Source organism: Pterocles gutturalis, unplaced genomic scaffold, assembly GCF_000699245.1.
Source record: "Pterocles gutturalis isolate BGI_N339 unplaced genomic scaffold, ASM69924v1 scaffold19725, whole genome shotgun sequence".
Classification (NCBI taxonomy): domain Eukaryota; kingdom Metazoa; phylum Chordata; class Aves; order Pterocliformes; family Pteroclidae; genus Pterocles; species Pterocles gutturalis.
In genome coordinates this window covers 928-24,566 of record NW_010141266.1, presented here as the reverse complement: position 1 = coordinate 24,566, position 23,639 = coordinate 928, and the positions used below count along the sequence as shown (strand labels likewise).

Below are 23,639 nucleotides of genomic sequence, written 5' to 3'. Positions count from 1 at the left end.
TTACAGAGTATTGCGAATATGTCTCAGAGGTAATCAAAGCTATTTTGCATGTATGCTGTCAGAAATCTGATTTAGTAATTCTGATATTAGCCACAATAAACATCAAAATGATGAATTTTAACTGCCAATATTTGACATTCAAATGTAGCTGTTAAGCCTTTATTCAAACTTATTTACTGTTACTGTATGTGAGGTATCAACAAGATGCAAGCAAGACTTGAAAAATACAGAAATTATTGATGTGGGCTTGCCTTCATAGACTGTCTGGAATTTAATTTGAAAATTAATGATGAAAGTGAATGCAACTCATTGTGAGTTACAAATACTTAATTCTTCTCAACTTTAAAATCTGCATTTTGACACTGAAATACTGGAGAGATCTAAAGTTAAATTTCATGTTGAGAGATGTCAACCACTGTTTTCAGGTCTAAGATTTGTAATGGTAAATTTAATTCTGTGTTCCTGAGTCAGTATATATGTGAGCAGTCTTCTGTGGCTTATTGACAGTTAACTAAAGGCTTGCTTTTAATTTTCCTTTTCTGCACGCCAGTAGAAAAAATAAGACTCTATGGAGTGTATTTTTTTTTTTTAATATACACATGTGTGTTTGTAAATGTACATCTCACTAGTATTCTCACTTGCCAGATTTATCACTCAGTGTGTCAGGAACCCACCTAATGCATGTAACAATGTAAAATCCTCACTTTTCTCAATGAAATGGAAGGAAATAGATTAGTATTAGTAAGGTTACTTTTTTTTAAACCTTGCCTACAACAGCAGCTGAATCCTACTTTGGCTTAGAGTGGGTTTTTTGCTAACAGCTTGTGTGAAAGAAGAGACGTGATTATGACTTTCCTCTCCTATAGACCCGGCTGTGACAGCAACAAAAGAAAAGTCAATATTAAAAGCTGACACACTGTTCAAGCACATGCGTAATGTTTTAAGAGAACTCTGGGAAAATTACTGATAGCCAAGGCCACTTGTTCTCCATCATTTCATAGCTACATAATTTACTATTCATATTAATTTTTTGTCTCAGTTGCATGCTTTGTAATGCAGGCTTGCTTTTCTTTTTCTGACTTTGAAAATGTGAGTTGTATGTGTACTTCTGGATAAATTTTTCCAGAGTCTGCAGACAGTCTAAGTACTGAGCTTTGAACTGTCCTGTTAATTTCCATTTTAACAAAATGTTAAAATGACAGTTTAACTTCTAATACTGCCACTTTGGAATGCCTGGACAGTTGAATGGTTATTTCTGCTTAACCACATAATTTAATGCCTGATGAATTGTGGTTCTATGACTAAATGAAAAACAAAATAGAATGTTTATAGTTTTGCAAGTTGAGATATCATTAAAAGTGTTTTAATTTCTATGAGCCATTTGCACGCAGGAGTTGGGAACATTTCTTTGTATGTAAAAACATTTCATGCTTGTCTAGGTGCATTATGGGATGTTTATTATCCTTTGAAGCATGTTGTAGGGCCGCTGGTAGTGTAATGGTGGCCTGATCTCTTATGATAACTTTGTTTCGGGAATGCAGTAATATTTATTTAACCAGAGTCCTGAACCTTAGCAATGTATTTATCTCATGGTACTTGATATTAATTTCTTCTTCTCCTTTTTTTTTTTTTCCTTTTCCTTTTCCTTTTCTTTTTCTTCTTCTTCTTCCACAATTGTAGGTAATTTTGAGGTGGTGGAAAATCTCATGTAGGAATAAATTTTGTGAATCAGGACCTGGAGAATGTAAAGAATCCCTGGAGGATTTTTTGGGTGATTCATCTCTTCAGAGTAAGATGACAATAATAATTACAAATTTGCTTTGGCATATAATGGAATAATCGATCAATATTGATCTGCAATAACCTTCATGAAAGGTGTGATTGCTTTGGCTAACAGGCTTTTTTTATATTAATTTATTAATATAAATTAATGTATGAATACTGGAAAAACAAAAACACGACAGTAAATGTAAATATAGGATAAATCCCAGCAACAGTGGTAGTTTCATTATAAGACAATGACAGAAGTATTGGCAACAAAAATAGGCCAGAAAGCAATATTTGTATTGCTAATAACTCAGTCTTTATAATCCTCTGTGCCAGCACTTTTGTTTTTATGGCTGTGTCATGAGCCACTTGGATTCCCAATCTGATTTAATGTAGGTAACACCAAGTGCAACAGGTACTTGGAATTATACAAGTGCAATGTGACTTCAGGAGCATACAGCCAGAGGAAGAAAGGCAGTTGGGGACACCACTAAATAAACATCAAAGTGGAGATTTATAGAGTTGTTTTCTAGCCTGTTCCTGATAGACTTGCCACTGAGAACATTTGAAATAATTATGCTTTTTCCCAAAGTTCCATGGGACTATGTGTCCCAAGTAGTTATTGCTCTGCATCTTCTTACAATCTTGGTTCTCAGTGATGGATTAGTTTTAAGAGATGCCCTATCACAAGATATGGTTGGGTCATGGTTCGCAGAGGAAACAGCCTCCTGAAAATACTAAGCCAAAGACACATTAATTCAGCAACTGCAGTGAATAGCTGAGGTATGACCTGGTCTGAAAATAGAGAACTTCATAACTGTACCTGCAGGGACTGGATTGAGATCTGAGGCTTTTGTGGCCCAAGAGCATAGGTAGCACTCAAACACCTTGCATTGGTGAGATTTTTTTTTTTTTCCAAAAAGCTGCTCTTGTATTCTGATTACATTCAGACAGACATAAAAAAAAAAAACAACTTTATTCACAGATGTGACTTGATATTTATCCTATTTTTATAATGAGATTGAAAGATGTCATTTCCAAATGAAGTCCTGTTTTCCTCATCAACAGCTTTGGTAGACGTCATCTTATTTACATCTAGGCAGAGGAGCTCTGCTTTCCCAAGAAGTCTATGAATCTCAGGTGGTAGAGGAGAGTGTAAAACTTTCCTCTGTAGAATATACCTTTTTCAAGAGTAAGCTTGAGTTTATCTTCATTTAGGGTCTGAAATAAGACCAACACAATGCTTCTATGCTTTGCTTATTGAAATCCAACACTTCCTACAGCACAATCAAGAGATTTTTAGCCCTGGTGAGTTAATGTGGTCTGCATTTCTATGTTTAAGTTTATATTTCTGATCTCCATTATAACTTTTGCAACTGACCAATTTCAAGTGAATTTGACTGAAATGATAACATTTCTGTGGGCAGTTGGGTAGGGAGACTGCAAGTGACTGCTGTTAGTGCTCCATTGATGGAACAGCTGCACAATCTGAGCTCAAGTGACGATATATGCACAAACCATGGAAAAAGTTTCAGTCAGCACTCACAGTCCATAACAGAACAAATCCTTAATTCCAGTTATTAGTACTTCTTTTGACTAGAATGAAGGTATCATGAACTAATAGCAAGTGGACTGCCTGTTGAATCCGGCTAGTGCTCAGGGAGTCTTTAAATATGCTATGCTTTTTTGCAGTAGGTGTTTATAATTGCGCCATTGGTTAAGGCAAAGAGCTGCACCACATTTTAATTTTACAAAATGGATTATCAATTTTTATAAACTTGAGCTTTCAAAGAAGTAGTCTTCTATACTTTTTTGACAAGAATTACACTGAATTTATTGCTGAATTTTAACAATGGGTTTTAGTGGTTTTATTTTCAAAAATTAATTTGAATTTTTTTTTTTAGTTTACCTCCTACAAGTAGATTTGATATGTGAATATATATTGGTGAGGATTTTAGCTTGTTTTTTTTTTCCTTATTGCTTATACTGTAAGATTTTACTGTGGCATTTGACATTAATATAATGTCACATGTTTGTTAAATGATGTTTTAGAATACTGGGGTACAATGATTCAAACAGTTAATTTATCATTAAGGTGCAGTTTGGTACTGTTATCCTGTGTGTTTTCAGTAGTTTACAAATAAGATCTGCCTGCTTTTTCTTGAAAAGTGTTATTGGTGGTTCAGTGGTCTTCTATCCCGTAAGTATTGAAAGCCACAGTTGCCATTCTTTCCTAACATTTAGTAATCTCTTCCTCCTTCTAAAATTATCTTTAAAATCATACGTGGGATTTTCCATCTGTTTTTAGTAAAATTTTAATATAGAAGGTGTTTGTTTTCAGAAAAATGCTAACAGAATTATTATAAATATAAAATTACTATGTTTCTAAAATGTTGTATTGTTATATTGATATTATTTCCGTCCGTAGCTCTCACTGTTCCACACAATCAGATGTCTTCAATTTCATTTTAGGGGTTTAACTGTACCTACATAAGATAAAAAGAACTACGGGGGCTCTTAATGTCAGAGCCATAACTATTTTCCCCAAAGCATACAACTGAAGCACTTTTTTCAGTCGTTTCACTAACCTCCTCCTGAGTAAATAGCACAGTCTTTATGTAAATAAATATATATGTATGTGGAAAAGTGGACAAAACAGATCTGGACAAGTTTCAGTTCAGCTTTGCTGCTGTTTTAATCTTCCTCAACTGAGACAGGAGTTTGCTGTATACTAGAAAATGTACAGTTTTTTAACTAAAGCCTTGTTTTACTGCTCTGGCTTCCTGGATGTCACTAGTAACTACTATACTATAAATTACTAATATTCTGTATAAGATATTATATGTTATTTTCTCTAGAAAACACTTAAAAATTGAGCTGACTTTTCTGGTTTTTTTTTAAGGTATCTGCGAATAATGTGGGATTATTGGGAAGAAATTTCAGGCTTTTACAAATCTGTTGTCTCTTGGGTTTGTTCGCTTTGATTTGGTTTTGGTTTTTTGTCACAGTTCAGATTGCTATAGTATTTGGTGCCCAAGTTCTGGAACATGTCCGCAATCTGTGCCAAGGTAACTATGACCTCCTGGAACGGCTTCCTGTCCCGTTGATCCTGTACATCATTTCCTTTCTGGAGCTTGAAGACATTGCCAGGCTTTCTCAAGTTTCACGCAGATATAACATGGTAAAAAAAAAAAGAATTTCTAAATTATTTTAAAATTGTTAGCTTTGCTGTGTAGCACATTGGTTGTGATTCATCTCACATTTAACATAATTATCAATCTGTCTGCTTGACTTAAAATTTGAGACAATAAATTAATCATCTGTATACAAACAACGGAATGGCTGCAATAAAAACTAGATCTTACGCTGTTAGAGAGACTGTGCTTATCCTGCAAGCATTTGTTGCATATAGTAAAGACAATGATACAGATAATTCCATTGTAACCCATAGTTGGGCATTATGCACTACTTCAAGGATTAAATATTTGAAATGTAAAAGCTATGCTTTGCATTATGATTTGTATTACTGTAATGTCTAGAAACTGCAACCACAGACCAGGATCCCCTTATGCTAGATGTATTAACAAACAAAAAAATCATTGCCATTCCTAGAGAGCTTACATTTTAAGTCTTTGACAGAAGTCAGGAGCACAAGAAAAGAGATTTTTTTTTTTCAACATTTTTGTAGGTCTTGCAGCAAGGAGCTGTAAGAAATGCAGGAGGAGAAAGAGATGATATTACACTTGCTTGCTGGGAAGCTCTTTCCAACTATCAGGAAAATACAGGAAATAGTATGAATGTGTTGAATTGAATCATTAAAAGAGTGAATAACAGAAGTTTATAAGAGCCAATGTGTGGGTACGAAAAAAATCATAGGATAACTTAGGCTGTGTTGGAAAGGCCTTTGAGACATCATCTATTCCAACTTCCCAGTCTGTAAAGAGTCAGGTAATTGGAGGGATGGAAAGATAATTTGTTAGAGCTGTGATCTAGGAAGCTTATTTTTGCAGGTCTGAATACCTCAAAATTGTGTTTTCTGTCCCAGTCAGACCAGTCAGAGCCCGAGAAAAGGCTGCTGCAGTAACTCAGTTGGGGGGGGGGGGGAGGGATTTAGCTTATTAAAAATGGGAAGAGAAGCATATTAAAGAGAAAAATAACTTGATTCTTATCCCCAGTGGTGCTGTAGGAGCCTAGAATGAAGCCTGTCAAGTTACTTATTACCATAAGTAATGGTGAGACCTTAGGAGGAAGATAAAAACAGGTTTAGTCTTTTTGAGTCTGATGTGACAGCTAGATACTCTCTGAAAGGCTTCAGAGAGACAGATTAACCTTTTAGTTTGGAAAACAGGACATGTCTCTGGTACAGATTACTTCTCCAGATTGTATCAGGATGAGATTGCACACAGGGTTTGCATTATTTTGAGGCTATATGGCCCAAGAGTTCAAGAAAAGTTCTGCATAAGACTGCTGACAGTTCAAGAGGACATGGCCATACTATTGTGCCTACGGTGTGGCTACTAAGACATTATAGATGCTTTATCAAGAGTTCAAGTGGGCACAAATAATAGGACACAGTGTAAATAAAGCACAGGAGAAAATGGCAAGATAGCAAAATAGAGTGTGTCATTAATTTAGAGATGAAGGGCAGATGGAAGCAGATAAGCTTGCTGAGTTCTGGGCTTTATTTCAGTTTGAAGATAAAACAGTTGATATTGTGACTGGGAAACAAGTGGTAGAGGATGAGAGAACGAAAACAACTTAAGAGGAAGAGAATGGATAGAAGGGAGAGCAGGAAATTATTTATATTTTCAATCCATCTGTCATTTGCAGAGTGTGAGTGGAGTAGAATGAGGTGCTGTGGAGGGCACTAAACTTTTTGTTAGTTTAACACAATGCCTTGGATATTCTGGAATTTAAGGAAATCCTAGAAAGAATTAAGTTGTGTAATAATAAAGATTAAGATTTTGGCACAATTAAATACCTACTACAACTAGTAATGCCATGCTGTCTTTCTCTCATTTCAGAAGTATTTTTAAGGAATTAAAATTTTGTCCCAACACTATGAATTTTCATTTCCAAACTAATTTATGTGCAGGCTGGAATGCTGCGCTCTGTGGAATTATAAAATAGCCTATTCAGATTTTCAAATAGGGAAAAAAAATAACAGTCTCTGAACTCAAGACTGAAAAGTGGAGTGTGAAAGGCTCCATACATCCATCCTGTGCAATGTGTCCTCATAGGCTGAACTAAACAGGTGTCTTCATTTGTTACTTGAAGCATGGCATTTTCTGACTGTGGAGCGCTGAGCATTAATCCTGCTCTCCAGAGTATCCAGATGCTTTCAATATGTGTTTCAAAGTATTTTAGATTTTCTCTAGGCACTATTTTTAAGTATTGTAAAAGAAGCCCCATCTCAAAAACAAAACCAAAAAAACCCAAAAGTACAGAAGTCCCAATGCGGATGCTGCCATTGGATTACTCTGTGACTTCTCCAGATACTTTTTAAGGAAACTTCGATATTGTGATGTCTCCCAGCGCAAGCTTAAGATAGGATTCGTTTAGTTTATTTCGTACAGGATCCTTAGATAGCCAAAACAGGCACAACTGAAGCTCTTAGTGAGCTCCGAGAGTCTGCTCCCGCCAGAGGGAGCCGGGTTCCCAGCAGAGCCAGGGTACTGGGCTGTACCGTGCGCTCCGCGGGTGCCCCGGCGGCGGGAGCGGCGGGTTGCAGAGGGGAGGGCTGCTTGATATGACGCAATTCAGGAGCCATTGAGACGGAAAGGGAACCGCAATAATGACAGGGATTTTCTTTTTTTATTTCTGTATTTTTTTTAATAGAATACTGTGTTTGGAAAGACAATTACATGATACTAAAAACCAGTCTCCACTAGTTTTAACTTAGCGGTGTCCGGTTTTGACAGGAACAGCAGAACGAGTAGAGAAAGAGTAAGCCAGAATTTAAAGAAAACTTTAAAAATGCATCTATTTTCATTTCAGGACTTCTACAGCAATTTCCCCCTAATAACCTCTGCTTTTCCTTTGCTAAAATATGGTAGCACATTGTGTGTGCCTGCAGCACAATCACAATTCCAGAACAAAAGTAGGAGCACATATACCCTGATACAGCTTTGCTGTAGTCAGTGAATTAAATAGTTTAAGGTATCCAGCTACATCAGCAGTATGTAACAGAAATTACGCCAGAACTTTTGCTTTTCTGTTTCTGCTCCTACTTGTGATGGACATACCTGCCACTTGCATTGGGGTGGTCTAGTACAGTTCTGCTTAGGTCCCTGCAATTACACATGCAGAGAAGTGGAATGTCTGGGAGAAGAATCAGTGTTACTTACGCTCTGGTATAACTTTAAATGGGCAGATCATATACACAGAGTATCTTCCTAGTTCTTTTTTTTTTTTTTTTTTTTTTTTTTTGTGTGTGTGTGTAATGGCTCCATCATCTAACAAATTACATCATTTTTTCCTTCCTGTTTATAATATACTTTTCCCAGCTGATTCCGTTTATGGAGTGATTCTGGAAGAGGGAAGCATCTCTGGAGAAACAGGCTTAATCCTTACAGTGCTTCGGAAACCTTCCTAAAATTGCATTTCTGTTATAAGTCCAAAGTCAGTTTGCTTCTTTTACTTACCTTGAGAACACATTTGTATTGGTGGTGTGATTTCTACATCCTGACAAGTTCTTTGGCATGATCTTACACAGCTTCATGGATTTCAGTGGGGCTGTATGAATTACATACTGGGAAAGTACATGGCATTACAGCTGCTTTTAGTGCGGCAGAAAGCCTTTGAAATCATACCAAAAGAAACTTCTCAAATTTTTCACAGAACAACATGCAATATCTTGTGTTGGCAATGCTGGACAAAACTTCCACTGACATCATTGTGAGTTTTAACTAATTCTGCATCTTTCAAGATAGGTGGGCAGCTTGCACTGCAAGTGACCTTCATACAAGGCATCTTGTGTTGTCTAAATACATTTTGTGTGGTAAAATCGACAATGAATGAGCCAAATTATTATTTTAAGCCTCTACTTTCTCTTACAACTAGATATGTAACGGTAATGCAGTATGGGAAAAGATTGTGGAAAAATTGTGTGATACAATTACACCTGAAATGAAAGAACGTGGACAGGAAATGGGCTGGAAACAATTCTTCTTCACAAACAGACTTCAGCTGCAGCTCCGAAGGAAGAGCCAGAAACAAGATGCTCTGAACAAAAACCTAAAGGAATGAAGATGTTTGTTTTTTGTTTTGTTTTTGTTTTATTGAAGCAATTGTTATAAGGTGTGGATTTGCTGTTTATCAGGTCAGACTTACTGACTTTTCTGCTTTACTAAGGAAAGGAGATTATTTTAAGGATTCAAAGAGGGAAAAAAAAAGTATTACTCAGAGCAACATGTAAATAATATAATGTTTAATATGTTGGGCATCCTGAAATTTTATTGCAGTCAGCATCATAACAGTTACTAGCAATAGAAAATGTTTTGGCTTCTTTTTACTCCTTCTTTCTGACTTCTTTATTTTGTATACATGCTATACATGCTCCGTGTCTTTCATCAGGTGCTATGGCATTGTCATCATTACCTTTATAGAAAACCAGCCGTAATTTCTGACTAGAAAAAGTGCTGATGAATGCTAAAGGTTTTACTGTCCACTATGGTAAATTTGCAATGTAAGTAACACATAGCTGGTTCCACAGTTTGATGTGTGCTAAAATGAAGGCAGTTCTTACATTACTCACTTACTCCAACAATCAACTTCAGTAATTAAGAAGCCAAATATTATTACTCTGAAAGTACCAGCTGATTAATGTATAATTTGCCATTGACTAGACGTAAGACCGGAGTATTAAAACTAGTGATTGCAGTATTTGAATATAAGTGTAATATTTGAAGAGTGTACTGGGTTTACAATTTTTTAACATGTCAGATATTAAACTTGAATTTTATAAATTGATTAAAAATTATGGATACCGGGTTCTTAATATAATTATATTTCTTTATAAAGCAGTATTTTAATTCTTAAAAGATATTTGCTAACTTAGATTAAGAATATTTTGTTCTACAACTATATACCAATATTCTTGAAGCATTTGGTGATTGTAGATCTTTAGATAGAAGAAACACTTTGTACGTTCTTTCCTCTTTGTAACTATTTGCTTTTAGGACATTAACATACAAATGTCACAATGTGCATAACATAGTGTATTCATAAAATTTTTGTTCAGTGTAATAAAACACTATAAAATGTAATTTTGCTTTAGAGAGATTATTTTAAGAACTATAGTATGTGAGCAGGGCTACTGAAAACCAGACCCCCTTTTCTCACTTTCGGTCAATTTACCAACAATGAATTTTTTTCTTAGCTTGTGCTGTCTTAACAGATTTAGGCAGTTTCAGGTTAGGAAAATAGAACCCATGCTAGCCGATATGGACTGAGCAAATATTGATTTTTAAATGCTAATTCAATTTGATTTTGTCAGCCCACCTTCCCTTCTCCTTGATCAACCATGTACCTGTCCCTTCTGTTACAAGAAATAAGAACAATAATTTTCCAGAAGAATCTTCATTTTTAAGCTTAAAAAAAACTTAATTAGTAAACGAACAGAAAGTGAAATTTTGTGTAATGTAAGTTTATTCCCATCATATAGCCCAATAAGGACTTCTATAGAAAGATATATTGCAGATATCATAAGTGAACAACATATTATTCATTACAGTAATATGCAAATGAAGTTGATTTTGACAAAAGATGAAGATCTAAGTATAAAGGGTACATATCTTTCAAAAGAAAAAAAAAGGAAATTGAGGGAAATAATCAGTTATATATATATATTTCACCATAAGAGAGAGCTCAATTAAAATAAACTAGCAGCAGTATTCACCAAGAAGACATTAAACTTGTAACAAAAGAACTGATGTGAAATTGTAGTTTACATTAACATTTTCTTCAACAAAAAAGAAGAAATTTAAGAAATTACTAACTTAAGAAATTACTAACTGCGTGTTCACACCATGTGTTGCAGTTCACTGCCACCTCAGGTGTTTTAATGTGAATTTTAAAGTCAGTATGTAACTATCCTATATGAATGACTTGATCTAAATCTTAAAGTAGTTGTGGTTTTCTTAAGGTTTTATTTTATAACTTGGCTCATTTCAGTGATCTATTTTAAAGTATGTCCCTGCCAACGGTTGTAGAAGTGTGAAACTACAAAGTTAGTGAATTGCAATATAGAACAATACAAGTTGAGGTTCAGAACTTTTTTTAACCAACCTTGCAGCTATAAAAAAGATCTGTATAGTGATATTATTGCATACTGAACTGTTTCCCAGTATTTGTTCAACGTAATTGAGTAGTATCAATGTTTTTTTTAAGAATTCCAGCAGCACGTATCAGTATTAAACCAAGAACCCGATTTGTCATCAAAAAACTTACATAAAGTTAGCAGGAAAAAAACCTACAGAAATTTTTATTTGATATAGGAAAATTAACATCAGACTCACCTTTCAAAGCTGAAAAAAGGATGTTTTCTACCATTATACAAAACATTCCGCATTGATTACCAAGTGCGTAAGTTGGTTTAAGAAAATTTATTTGAATATTTTAAATGGTTTTTAGCTCTTCCATGCTTTGAATTATCTAATTTTCTAGTGAATAAAGATCTCAAACACGACCAGTCTTAGATAGTTCACGATCTACATCATGAGCAGCAACACATAATTTAACACTTTTTGTTATTAAATTAACAAAACTTAGTGTGCTGTAGTCCAGTTCTTTCTAAAATTGTATTTGGACAGTTTTTCCCAACTCTGTTTAGTACTGTTTAGTTGACAAACAAGTCCCATGGAAGGAGTCGTGACAATGTTGCAAAGTTTTACAGTACTTCTAATTAGGTTAAGCAGACAGAAACTACAAAATGTTTCTGGGAATATTCTCCAGTCTGTGAATAACAATAATATTTTCCATATGTTGCCTTTTTTTGCTTTTATGCTTGCTTTACTTCAGGTGCATTAAATGTCACAGCATTTGTATTGCAACCTATGTATTGAGTATTGCTACTTTATGATGCAGTTAATACATTAAAAAATAAAATAAAAAATCCTTGAAGTAGAGAGCCATTTCTGAAAAATACAAGAACTTTTCTTCAGTTTTGCATCACAGAAATAGTAATTTTAATACACTGGATCAATTGAATTATTGTACTAGCATTTCAACAGTACTTGACCAGCCAGGTAAGAAATACAATCACTTTCTCATACTCAGTAACTAATCTTTTATCAGACAGAATACAAAGTAGGAAGGACTTTTCTAAATCATTCATATCCTGATCAAATTCTCTTGTAGGACTAGCGTAAATCAGGAGTAACTGCACTGCAGTCAATGGAGTTTCACCAGATCAGTGGTGAAAAGGTAAAAGAGAAGCAAGGGTAAAGGCTTCTAGCACTGTTCCAATTTTAAAAGACTAGCAGGGTGCTTTTAATTACTGTATTTGTTAGTTCTAAAGTAAAAGATCTTAACTCATTTAAAAAGCATATTTCTAATAATTTATTAGCTTTTTGGAGCACATTTGCTTTTCACTTAAGTACAGCTCAATGTGGTTGGTTCCATAAGAAAAGCAACTGCATACTGTCATACAATAGAAACATGAAAAAAAAACAAAAAAAATCTGTAAAAAAAACTTATGGAATTTGTTCTATACTTGTGCTTCTTCCGTAGACTTTTCTCCTGGTTGTTTCTTTTGAATACAAGGTTGTATAAGTAAAAATATTATTCCCACCATGTATAGCAAGCCACATATGTAAAAAGAAAAATCATATTTATCTGTGATGTCATAGATCCAACCTGCAAAATAAGGACAAAACATGCTTGTTACAAGTCTTGACAACAAGGTGCGTTGCATGGAAAATATGAAAAATACTGCACATTTCTCTCATTTGACATTGCGGTCAAATCCATAGATATTTTTTGGGAAAAAGAGGTGATTTTTGGGAAAAGAGGCTGATTGTCTCCTCCTCTAGATGCTACAAATGGAAATGTATTAACAAAATCTCTTGTTCATTCACCAAAACTCAAAATCACTGCAAAACCTATCCCCTCATTTAAACATCATGGAGGTGTTAAAATGGGATTCTTGCTATGTGCTATCCTACAAAGCCAAGCAACCTTCTGTCTAAAACTGTACATTTTTCAAATAAGTTATTATAGGTCTGGCTTTAAAATAAACATTTTAAACATTTAAAAACATACCATTTTCTTTGTAAAATGCCTGATACTGCAGGCTACTTCAGATGCTGTGCTTTGTGCAAGCAAACACATTCCAAATAGCTTTCTCAAAGACTCACATACCGATAAAAGACTTTCAAGAGACAGAATCTCAGTACTGTGATGACTCTCATTCCAACCTTAATTCCTTTGCAAAAATACATTAAAGTTATTGCAGAAAGGTTTGAGAACCCAAAATAGCAAAATTCCCTCATGTCATGCTGGTTGCATTGCGATGTAACCTCAAGAACAGAAGTTCTTTTTACATCAACTAGTTGCATCCTACTTGCTTCATTACTAATGACCAAAGACGTGTTCAGCACAGACCGAGAACTGCTGAAAAAATATATGGTAGAGTAAAACACTGCTGCTTTTCAAAGAGCACTAAATGAGCTTTCTTCTAAATTGTGTCAGCTCACTCAGTGGTGGGAAGAGAAGGTGAGAGCATTCTGTTTTTTCTGGGTTGCTTATGCTAATATCTTCAGTTCAGCCTAGCGCCATCCCTGGCTGACCACGGCCATTACTCACAAGGTTTCTTACTGCTTTCTTCTATTTGCATATCTGTAAAAGATAGACGTAGTCTGGCTATGGTATTGACAATCGGTACCTGTATCTCTCCTGTGCTTCCCTGCCTCTTTCTGTGAGAAAATTTATAATGAATGTTTGTTTCAACCTAAGTAACTTTAGGGATAACATACATACACTTCAATTCTACCTTCTCCTGTGGATGGCCGTAAAGAGATTAGGAGCAGTGCAGTCCTCAAAGTAGGTATTTCTGGCTGAAGGAAGGCAAAGCTAAGTTAGTTAAATCCACACGTCCATTGGCAGCTTAAAGGGGTGACACCCAAACACACTTTATAGTTCTTGGTGCTAATACTATGGTATAAACACCTGCCTATCCAGAAAACTATTCATCATTTTTTCATCTAGATAGAGACGAGTATTTATAGTGCATATACTACACAAAACACATAAAAATATGTCAAACCTTTCTTATTTTAAAAAAGTATATTATAATATTTTAAGGAAACATACCATTGGAAGGATAGATTGTTAACAGATTTGGGGTTATTTGCAAGGATGGTAAATTTTACTGTGTGAATAGTGAGCTGGTAGCCAGCAGATGTGATCTGTAAATTTGTACAATGCAAAGCTGGATGTTACAGTCCATTCTGGAGCACCTGTAATTTTGTTAGCTACACGTGCTCATTATATAAGAAAGCTTAATAATATAACAAGCCACACAGTTATTATACAAACATCTGTTGGCTAGAAATTTGAACTCTTTACCTGCAAAGGGTGGTCCAAGCAATGCAGATATTCCGTTGGCACAAATGATGATGCCATAGGCATTTGCAAGGTGTTTAGTTCCAACTAAATCTTCAGTCACAACAGGCATTAGAGAAAAATAGCCACTAGAAAATCCTATTAGAGCACAAACCACAGCAAGGCTCACATACGTTCGCAATAGTGGCAAAGTAAGAATGCAGGTGACCAGGGTAAAGTTAGCTGTGAGGAAGACGTTCCACGTGCTGATGCATGGGAGATCAGAGATGATTCCAAGGATCACTTTACCAAAAATATGAACAATGGCTATAATGGATGTCAAAGGGAATATATTGTTCTGACTAGCTAAGTTGTACTGCTTGACTATTTCTGGAAGATGAATAAAGGGAATGACAAAGCTGCTATAGGCAAACAAAGCCCAAATTATAAAGGCCACAAATACTCTATTGGTAAACAGTGATGCAGTTCCAAAGTAGCTGGAGTACCATATTGCAAAGCCCTTCCTGACTGTAACCGTCAGCTGGCTCACTGTCTTAAGAACACGCAGTCCGTACATATTCTTTCCGCTTCTAGATTTACCTCCAATTTCTGTGTGCTGAACACTGTCAAGCACTTCTTCATTTGTTGCCTCTTCTTTTTTTTCTGTCTCTTCGCTGAAGACTCCATTAGATTTTATAGTCTCTGCAGAATGGGACAGAGCCTTTGCATGGTTATCTTCACTATTACTTCTCACAACACATTTTTCACTAACATCTTTGGGAGAGAGTGGTCTCATAAGCGCCCCACAGACACACAGATTCAGGGAGATGGCACCCTGGATGAACATGGCGTTCCTCCACCCAAATTCAGTGCAGAGGTACTTCAGTAAGGCAGTCATTAGGAAAGCTCCAAAGCCTGTTCCTGTGGTACTGAGTCCTTGTGCAAGTGCTCTTCTCTTCTGGAAATACTGCCCTACCATGACCACCGCAGGCAGATAAACCATGCCACTTCCAACGCCTATGAAAATAAAACCTGAAGTCAATCTGAACTTTTTGACAACAAGATAAAAAGCAGTGAAAAATTAAATCAGTTTTATTCCTAACTTTTGCACAAGCATAGTACTAAAACTGAAAATAAACATTCAATTCTCATATTAAATTTCATTTCTGTCTTGTGGTATGTTCCACAATTTACAACACTAATTTCCAGTGAGAACACAATACTGGTATTTAACTGCTGAAAAAACACATAGAAGATAAAACCTTTGCCTCAGTTCAGCATGACACCACTGGAAAACCCCAAACATCCCACAATAGATTGCTGACAGTTAATATGGTGACAACCATAAACAAACCCCATTTTGAAATATCTGTATTTGTAATTACTTGCATCTGATTGTACCAGCAACCAGAAATTGCTTAGTGGGCACATCCAGGGAAGGCCAGGGAGGGTCACACAACAGCTGCGCAGGCATATTCTTAAAAGGCCGATCTCTAATTCTGTAGAAATTTCCCCACTTACAGTTAAAAAGCAGGGTATTCACGGTGATCATAACTTTGAAGAGTGTCTCAGGCGTAAAAGTTTTCCTAAATAGCCAGTAACATATCTGCATGCAGCTACAGCATGATCTAGCTACAGCTAGATCATAAAAAGAGATGTTACCCAGCAAAACCTGAAAAAAAGCACCTCAGCATCACGGCACTGTACTGTTCTCAGAGCTGACCTGTTTTGCCTGCCAGCAGCATTTTTTGTGAAAAAGCAGTCCAGGCTTGGGCTTGCATTAGCATTTACTGCACTTCCCTGCACATCCTGAGAAATAAGAAATTTTATAAATTGTTTTATGTTTTCATTCTGTGTCTACATAGCAGAACAGTCTAATCGCATGCAGAGGCATGCCACCTGCACAGGTAAACACAGGGCCACAGGCCTCCCCATCCCTTCTCCTCACAGATTTGTCATGCTGCACTACCACAGCTGCGGCAGCGCCAGCTCTGCTCCCCTCTCCACAGGGTACCAGGCACCCACCCCAGGGCTCCCCGAGATGGCTGAGGGGTCGAAGGCTCCTCTGCCCCCCATACTGCCGCTGAGGGGGGGAGAGCCAGCGGAGCTGGGATGAGGCTGGTGGCCAGAAGATGAGGAGCTGCGGGAGAGAAGCCACGCTGAGGTGAGGGGTGCTGCGGGAATGGGAGCTGAGGCGACAGCACAGCTGTGGCTGGGGGAAAGGCTGCGATTGTGGGGACAGGCTGTGTGAGGGCCTCTGGTACCGCTGCCCGCCATGGGGAGAACTGGAGACATGAATAAGCCCGTGAGTGCTGCACAGAGGCCCAGAAGCGATCCCAGTGGGAGGCAGCCACCATAAATGAATGGCAGCCTTTACATTTAACTGCCATGTGAACATGAAGGAAACCTTCCTGAGGTGGAGGTGAGGTGATGGGGAGTGGAGTTGACAATGAGTGAGGGGACAGCGTGTGAGGGGACAGGGAGTGATGGGACAGGGAGTGAGGGGACAGTGAGTGAGTGGACAGTGAGTAAGGGATGGTGAGGGGACAGTGAGGGAACAGTGAGTGAGGGATGGTGACTGAGGTGGTGGTGAGTGAGGGGACAGTGAGGGGGCAGTGAGTGAGGGGACGGAGAGTGAGAGAACGGTGAGTGGAGGTCTCACGGAGCTGGAGGAAACATCTTCAGCATCTCTTCACTGGTTCTCTGGACAGAATTATTCTGACAGCATCTAAATTCTCCGCCTGGTATAAAAATTTGCCTCAGATTTTTTCTGAAAATATTGTTTACACCCCTCTTTAAATCCTCTGTATAATCTCTGCCTTTTTGTCTGACATTTTGTGTGTGCTCTTCTGAAAAGCAGCAAGGGTTGAAAGAAAGAGTGTGCAGATTCCTGTCTGCTTGATTATATTCAATATATGTATGGAAACAGAAATTCCAAAAAGGGCAGAACCCTGCACGGAATTATTGTTCTTTTTTCAGGAATTTACAACATTACTGAAATCTGTGGTGTGGTGGTATAGACTCATCACAGTGATCCTTGCTGGTTTCAATTTTTTTCCATCCAGAGAGCATTATGCACAGAAATTCTGCAGATTCCTGTAAAATTCTGTGAAAGAGTAGTCTGAGGGAGTAGAGGGTACTGAAGCTATTATTAGTATTGCAAACAATTTTTTTCATAATGCTTCTGTTGTCACATATAACATAGATATCATGCTTCATTTACAAACATGACTGACCATGTTATCTGTGGAGTGAATATTTCAAAGCCCCTTGAATTGCTCAGTGTTGCTCAGATAATAACTGAAGGCCAAATTTTGTATTTCTTACTTGGATCACTTTAACATTTTTGTTTCATATCTATTAACAGTTTCTCCTCCCAGAAATGAACAGTGAATAAAATCAAGTAGTGCTTTAAGTAGATAATACTGGGTTCTTCTACATAAGTTTCTTAAAGTAACTAAATTTTTTCACACAAAGCCTCTTTTTGCTAGAAACTGAGCATTCAGGCACTAAGACTTTTCAAGAAAGAAACACGTGCCTTTTCATATTTTGACTGGGCTCTTACACATGCCAAAAGGTTTTCTAGAGATTTAACTCCAATAAAAATGACAAAATATTACTTCTGTGAGTGATTTTGATTGTAAAAAATGTAGCAAAATGAGTTGCTACTTATTAGTGGTTGCTGATGTAATTTGAATACACTTTATTAGAAACAATGTATGAAATACAGCTACATGCATAGTCCTAATTCAGACTGGGAGAGAGTTAATTTCTTTCCCAGTAGCTCACATAGTGCTATGTTTTGGATTTGTGACCAAAACAGCATTGATAACACAGGGACATTTCAGCTGTCGCTGGTCCGTGCTTGCACAGCGTCAAGGCCTTTTCTGTTTCTCACGCTGCCCTCGAGCAAGCAGGCTGGGGGTGCACAAGAAGCTGGGAGGGGACACAGTGGGACAGCTGACCCCAGCTGACCAAGGGGATGTCCCATACCATGCGACATCATGCTCAGCAGTGAAGCTGGGGAAAAGGAGGAAGGGGGGGACATTCAGAGTTACAGCGTTTGTCTTCCCAAGTAATGGTTGCACACGGTGAAGCCCTGCTTTACTGGAAACTGCTAAACATCTGCCTGCCCATGGGAAGTACTGAATTACTTCCTTATTTTGCTTCAATTGTGTGTGCAGCTTCTGCTTTACCTACTAAACTGTCTTTATCTCACTTTTACCCTTCTGATTCTATCCCCCATCCCACTGCAGGAGAGTGAGCAAGCAGCTGTGTGAGGCTTAGCTGCCTACCAGCAATAATCCACAACACCCTTTAAAATGGGTTGTGAAGCAGTACGTAGTTATCATAATCCAGAATTTTATTAATGTGGAGCAACTCCTGCAGAAAACATTTGCAGTTTCTTGCTGGGACAAAGAGAAGAGTTAGCTAGACATATAATTTGACAGTGTTTTAACATTTTTAAATTTCACTTGTTAGAGTTTGGGTTACATTAATTCTTCTAATTACAAATGTCCTCTAATATATTCACTTGGAAGAAACTGATAAAAATACTATCTTCACACAGCAGATTTAACTGACAACAAAAGCCATTGGGCCCAATCCACTGAGTAAATAAGTAAGTTTTCTGAAAAGACAGCAGGCTGTAAAAAGTGTGAAAGAAAAGCTGAAAAAACTTTACAGTCCAACTTCCCTCTTTACTCATCCATATAGCCTTCAAAGGAATAAAAAAAAATTGAAAGAACTTTCAAACTTTTGTGCAGCTCTTACCGGCTGTCACTCCAAATGTAAGGAAGAGGTAGTGCACATTTGAGGCATAGGCACTCAGTATCCAACCTAGGGCGTTCAATATGCCTCCTATTATAGCTGTCTTGCGGCACCCACACATGCTGATGAATAAACCAATGAAAGGACCTGTTAAAAAACATGAAAAAATGTTAAATTATTTATTTAATTCTCTATACTTTTTTTCACTTGAAGATTCTTAATGTTTTAAACAAAATATTAAACATCAGGCTACTCATACAATTCAGTGTATTTTCCCTATTACTGTTTAAGATCATGGAAAGAAAAATTCAACCAGCCAATCAAATACTTAGGAAATACCAGCAGGACCTAAAATCAAAGTTGCCCCATGAAGAAGGGACTGTTTAAACAGAGGAAGAAACTGAAACAGCTGTTCCCAATATTAATTCTGTGTGAGTACAGGTCTTTTGCACCAGTAACTAGAAAGTAAACTTCTATTTTTGTTTTCTGTGGAATATTTTAGGCAGACCTAAATGCAACTTTTTGAATTTTAATTTAGGGAGACAGAGGTGTATATATACATATATACACAAACATACCCCTCCAGATACTATTTTGAGTTGATCCAACCACAACTTAAAAAATAAATTTTAGTTCAGCTGCCAAACTGAAATATAATGTATCCAAATTCAACATTTTCTCCTCTCAGAGCATGGGGAGGACCACAAGCTTCACGGATCATCTGTTTTCTTAATTCTAGTGAGATGTTGAAGTTATAGGCATCTTTTCCTGCTCACGCTGTCTCCTGGAGTAATTTTCTTCTCTATCATCTTCCCTCTTGTTCCCTTTCTCCCTCTAACTTGTAAAATTTGTCCTGGTGACTTTAAAAAGGCAACTCAGGAAAACTTGGGCAGGTCTGCTAATAAAATGGAAAACTGTAAGAAAATATTTGAGGGATAAGTGGCAAACATATTCTAAAAATCTTTGTAGTTTTGAAATAAATTCTGCTGGAACATACCTACAATAAGTGTAATGCCCATGCTGAGGGAGCTAACCCACGCTGTTAAGCCACGACTTTGATTAAACTCTTCAAGCCATTCCATGTTGAGTATTCCAAGGGCCATTTGGGACCCCATGATAAGTATGTGTACAAGAAAAGAGGAAAGTACAATCATCCAAGCCCATCCTCCATCGATGTTTGGATTAGGTTTAATTGGCTTACTTCCAACTTTTGAGTCATCTCCAAAATCATATCCAATATCCTCTCGACTAGCATACATTTTCTGCACAGTATTCTGAAAGAAATGCAGTAAATGCCTTCAAAATACATACAAAATGATCAGATTTTGTATTTTGGTTATAGTGAATAGCATAAGTCACTACCATATTTCACCACTGTGGTATAGTGCAGTTGTAAAGTGAATACTGTATTTTCATTGTTCAAAATGTAAAATGCTTAGAAAAGTCTCTAATTAATGTATTTCTTTGTGTATCTTATTATCATGGCTGTCTATGCAGGAGTATTTACAGGTTGACAGTAGGCTGCATTATTTCCATTACTGTATACTTCACTTACTTGCAGGTGACTGAGAGCACTCACTCTTCATGGGTTGACTGCAGTCACAAAGAAATACTGGTCTCTCTCTGTATATTCTTTCTCTGTATCACCTTCTGCTGTCCCAGTAAGATTATGTGCCTTTGTGTTCAAGTTGATAAAGCTTGGGAAAAAAAAAAAAAAAACAGAAATGCTGAAGAGGCAGGTAGATGACGTTACCATATCTTTCCAGAAGAAATGAGCTTTGAGATGTATTTCTTCCGTAGTAGTGGAAGAAAAAGAGTGAAGTCAGAGAAAGATAAAGATATAAGGTTCCAGATTTTCAGAATGCTTTGCTTACACAAATTACAAGGAGACAGTTACTCCCTCTCTGGCAAGATTTTTATTAGAGTCAACTTGACAAACAGTTTGCTATTATGCTTTCAGTTTCCATACTACTAATCCATATAATCCTACTAAAACCAAAGAATTCTTCCAAATTAATGTCAATGCCTATCAGAATCGAACTGAGTGTCAGAGGTATGTGCATACGTGTATGTGGGATCAGGTCATAATAGCTTAATTTGATTACTTTGATTTTTTCCATGGTTACTCTAAGTGAAGATTACAACACAATGTGAAAATAATTTCAAAACCATTCTTAATTGGTTAACAGGCAAGGTGCAGGACCCAGTCTTGCCTCCATCTGATTTCTGCTGCAACATATTAAAATGTTAACCAACTGTGGAGCACCACATAGGTTTCCATGGAGACTAGAAATGTAATGATACAAATTACCAGAGATGGTAATTTTTTGTCTTCCTTTCTTCTCCAGAAAATAAAAAGAGCCATCAGCTTCACAACAGTCAAAAGAGAGAAGAAAGTTACCAAAACTTGTTTACAAGACCTCGTTATGTATTCTGTGATCCTTGAGAAGGTCTGCCTCAGGGCTAGCTCCTCACTACTGAAAACCAGCAGTGAATCTCCATTCACTAACTCAGATTTTGTACTAACTGAAAATTTGCGCTTTTGTCTTTAAAAACATTAATATATTTTGCTTCTCAAGTTACTACCTTTCCAAACTATTTTACTTTTTCTTTATTGCTAGATAAACACACAATGAAAGCCTTGAAGTATTTTATACTGATATGTAGACCAAGTCAGAGCTGATTGGTCAAAGCTACCGTTTCTTTCACAGACAAGAGTGAACACCTGCCGATGTGTGTAACCTCTCCAAACTGGCTGCTGGGTAAGTTACCTTTGTAGTTAAGTGCCACATATCCCTTACTCACAGTACAGGTAATTGGGTGTAACTAAGGGCAGCCTGAACATGTAGGTTCCTCCAAAAGCATGCTGATTTGCCTCATAGTGAATTGGAGATAAAGTATGTTGTACTCGTGATATCAAATTTTTCATAGATTAATACTCTTTATGGACTAAGTTGTCACTAGCCCTAGCTTGGCCATGGAAGGCATCAATGACACAGTGAGGAAGCAAAAGAACAGTGCACATTTAACACTTGCCACATGAGCAGATAAGCTGGGACCAATTGATGAGTCCACACCTTGGTGCCAGTGGAAACACATACTGCAATGACTTACTGGCTTTTTCTTTCCAAATCTAGAGGCAGAGAGAAGGGGGGTTATGCTTCAAGGTCTTTCCAGAGGTCCTCCAGGGTGTTTGAGGCAGGAAGGGTAGCAGGGGAACACGTCAGAGCGATGCGGTGGTGCAGACTTGTTTTTTAACATAGGACAGCCTGGGACAGCCTTAGTTAAAATTATACTTCAACCTTCCTCTGCAGAGGGTAGGTCTTAAAGATGACACCTCAACTCTTTCCTATTAATGTATTGGTAGCTAGATCCCCCATTGGTATCATTTATAGGACTACTTGTGGAGAATTCAGCCCACTCACAAGAGAAAGAAATACTAACTGCACAAAGGTAATCAAGACAGTGAATAATCATGCTAATAGCAAATAATGAGAAGTAGAAGAATGAAGGAAAATTGCAAGCTGTTAAACATGCTCCATATAAGATTAATGAAAATGTGTGATGGATATGACAGTACATCTTACACAATGGAATACAAAATTATATAACTGAAGATTCAGAGTCAGTATTAAATGTGGAACCTCACCTTTCTCCTTCATGCCTTTGACTGGTTTTGTGTGCACCTAAATACTGATACTCGATACAAAAACTTTCTTCTTTGGACAGGCAATAGATACATATTTTATAGATTTTAAATCATTTAAAGTAAAAATAATTGACATTGAGATGCAGAGATATGACACACATCTTTGCAATCTTAGTGACAGAACGGGCTTAGATTGAAGAGATGCAAGTTAATGTCATGCTTGCATCAAACCCCCACAAATCTTCAGAAAACGCATATATTTTCCCTTTGAACTGGATTCTTGCTTATTTTTACTTTGATACTATTAACTTTCCACTAACATCACAAGTCCAGAGCGAATACACTCAAAAGCAGGGAAGGTCATTTCCAATAATTGCACAAACTCTCAGGCTCTGGGTAAAGCAAGGACTGGATGTCTGGACCCTCTCCCTGCTATTGACTCATCGCCCCATGGCCTACTGCACTCAGGAGAAATGCACTTACCTGGCCTCAGCCTTCTTCCCACACCACGGCGCTGCCAAGAACACAGTATCACGGAAGGCAGAGAAGCCCAAGGGGCTCTTTGCAGTTGTGAAATCCTGGAGAAACTGCAATGAAAATGACAGCAGCTGACTTGTGAAGCCAGCCACATTTCCCCAATGAGCAAGGCAGTGAAGACCTGCTCGCAGTAACAGTGTTTGGAAACAGCCCCTCACAAGGGACTGCACTTAAAGGCAGGAGAATCTGGATTCATGTTTGGTCAGCTGAAGAACTAGATTTTTTTTTTCAGAAAAGCTTTTTACAGCATACGCACACACAGTATGCAGAGCTTTCAGAAGACTGGCCCAAACATTAGTGCCCACACAGATGTTGAGCTTTTTTGAAAATCTGACTCATGAGCTATTTTAGGGACAAATGCAGGTGCTGTAAT

The 23,639-nt window shown here is 37.2% G+C and overlaps 2 protein-coding genes across 2 annotated transcripts; one reads left to right on the top strand and one right to left on the bottom strand.

Moving 5' to 3' along the window:
* Positions 1 to 1,656: 1,656 nt before the first annotated feature.
* On the top strand, positions 1,657 to 9,015 carry FBXO36 (F-box protein 36; the record flags this gene model as incomplete). The annotated part of the gene is given in 3 exon segments (XM_010083975.1): positions 1,657 to 1,789; positions 4,776 to 4,948; positions 8,830 to 9,015. Coding segments are annotated over 3 exon segments (492 nt in total), but the record flags the coding sequence as incomplete, so codon positions are not given.
* Positions 9,016 to 11,936: 2,921 nt separating this feature from the next.
* Positions 11,937 to 23,320, bottom strand: SLC16A14 (solute carrier family 16, member 14). Its single transcript, XM_010083974.1, has 6 exons — positions 23,213 to 23,320; positions 20,636 to 20,777; positions 20,078 to 20,354; positions 19,084 to 19,227; positions 14,335 to 15,327; positions 11,937 to 12,624 (listed from the first exon to the last, which is right to left on the bottom strand). Exons 3-6 carry the CDS (start codon positions 20,337 to 20,339, stop codon positions 12,476 to 12,478), a joined length of 1,548 nt encoding a protein of 515 aa, XP_010082276.1. The 5' UTR covers positions 20,340 to 20,354; positions 20,636 to 20,777; positions 23,213 to 23,320; the 3' UTR covers positions 11,937 to 12,475.
* Positions 23,321 to 23,639: the final 319 nt, after the last annotated feature.

Excerpts from the sequence above, each read along its gene's own strand:
- SLC16A14 (XM_010083974.1), bottom strand. The coding sequence starts at position 20,339 with ATGTATGCTAGTCGAGAGGATATTGGATATGATTTTGGAGATGACTCA. Across the intron at positions 19,228-20,077 it reads GGGCATTACACTTATTGTAG|GTCCTTTCATTGGTTTATTC; the intron begins GTATGTTCCAGC and ends GTTTTTTAACAG. Across the intron at positions 15,328-19,083 it reads TACATTTGGAGTGACAGCCG|GCGTTGGAAGTGGCATGGTT; the intron begins GTAAGAGCTGCA and ends TTATTTTCATAG.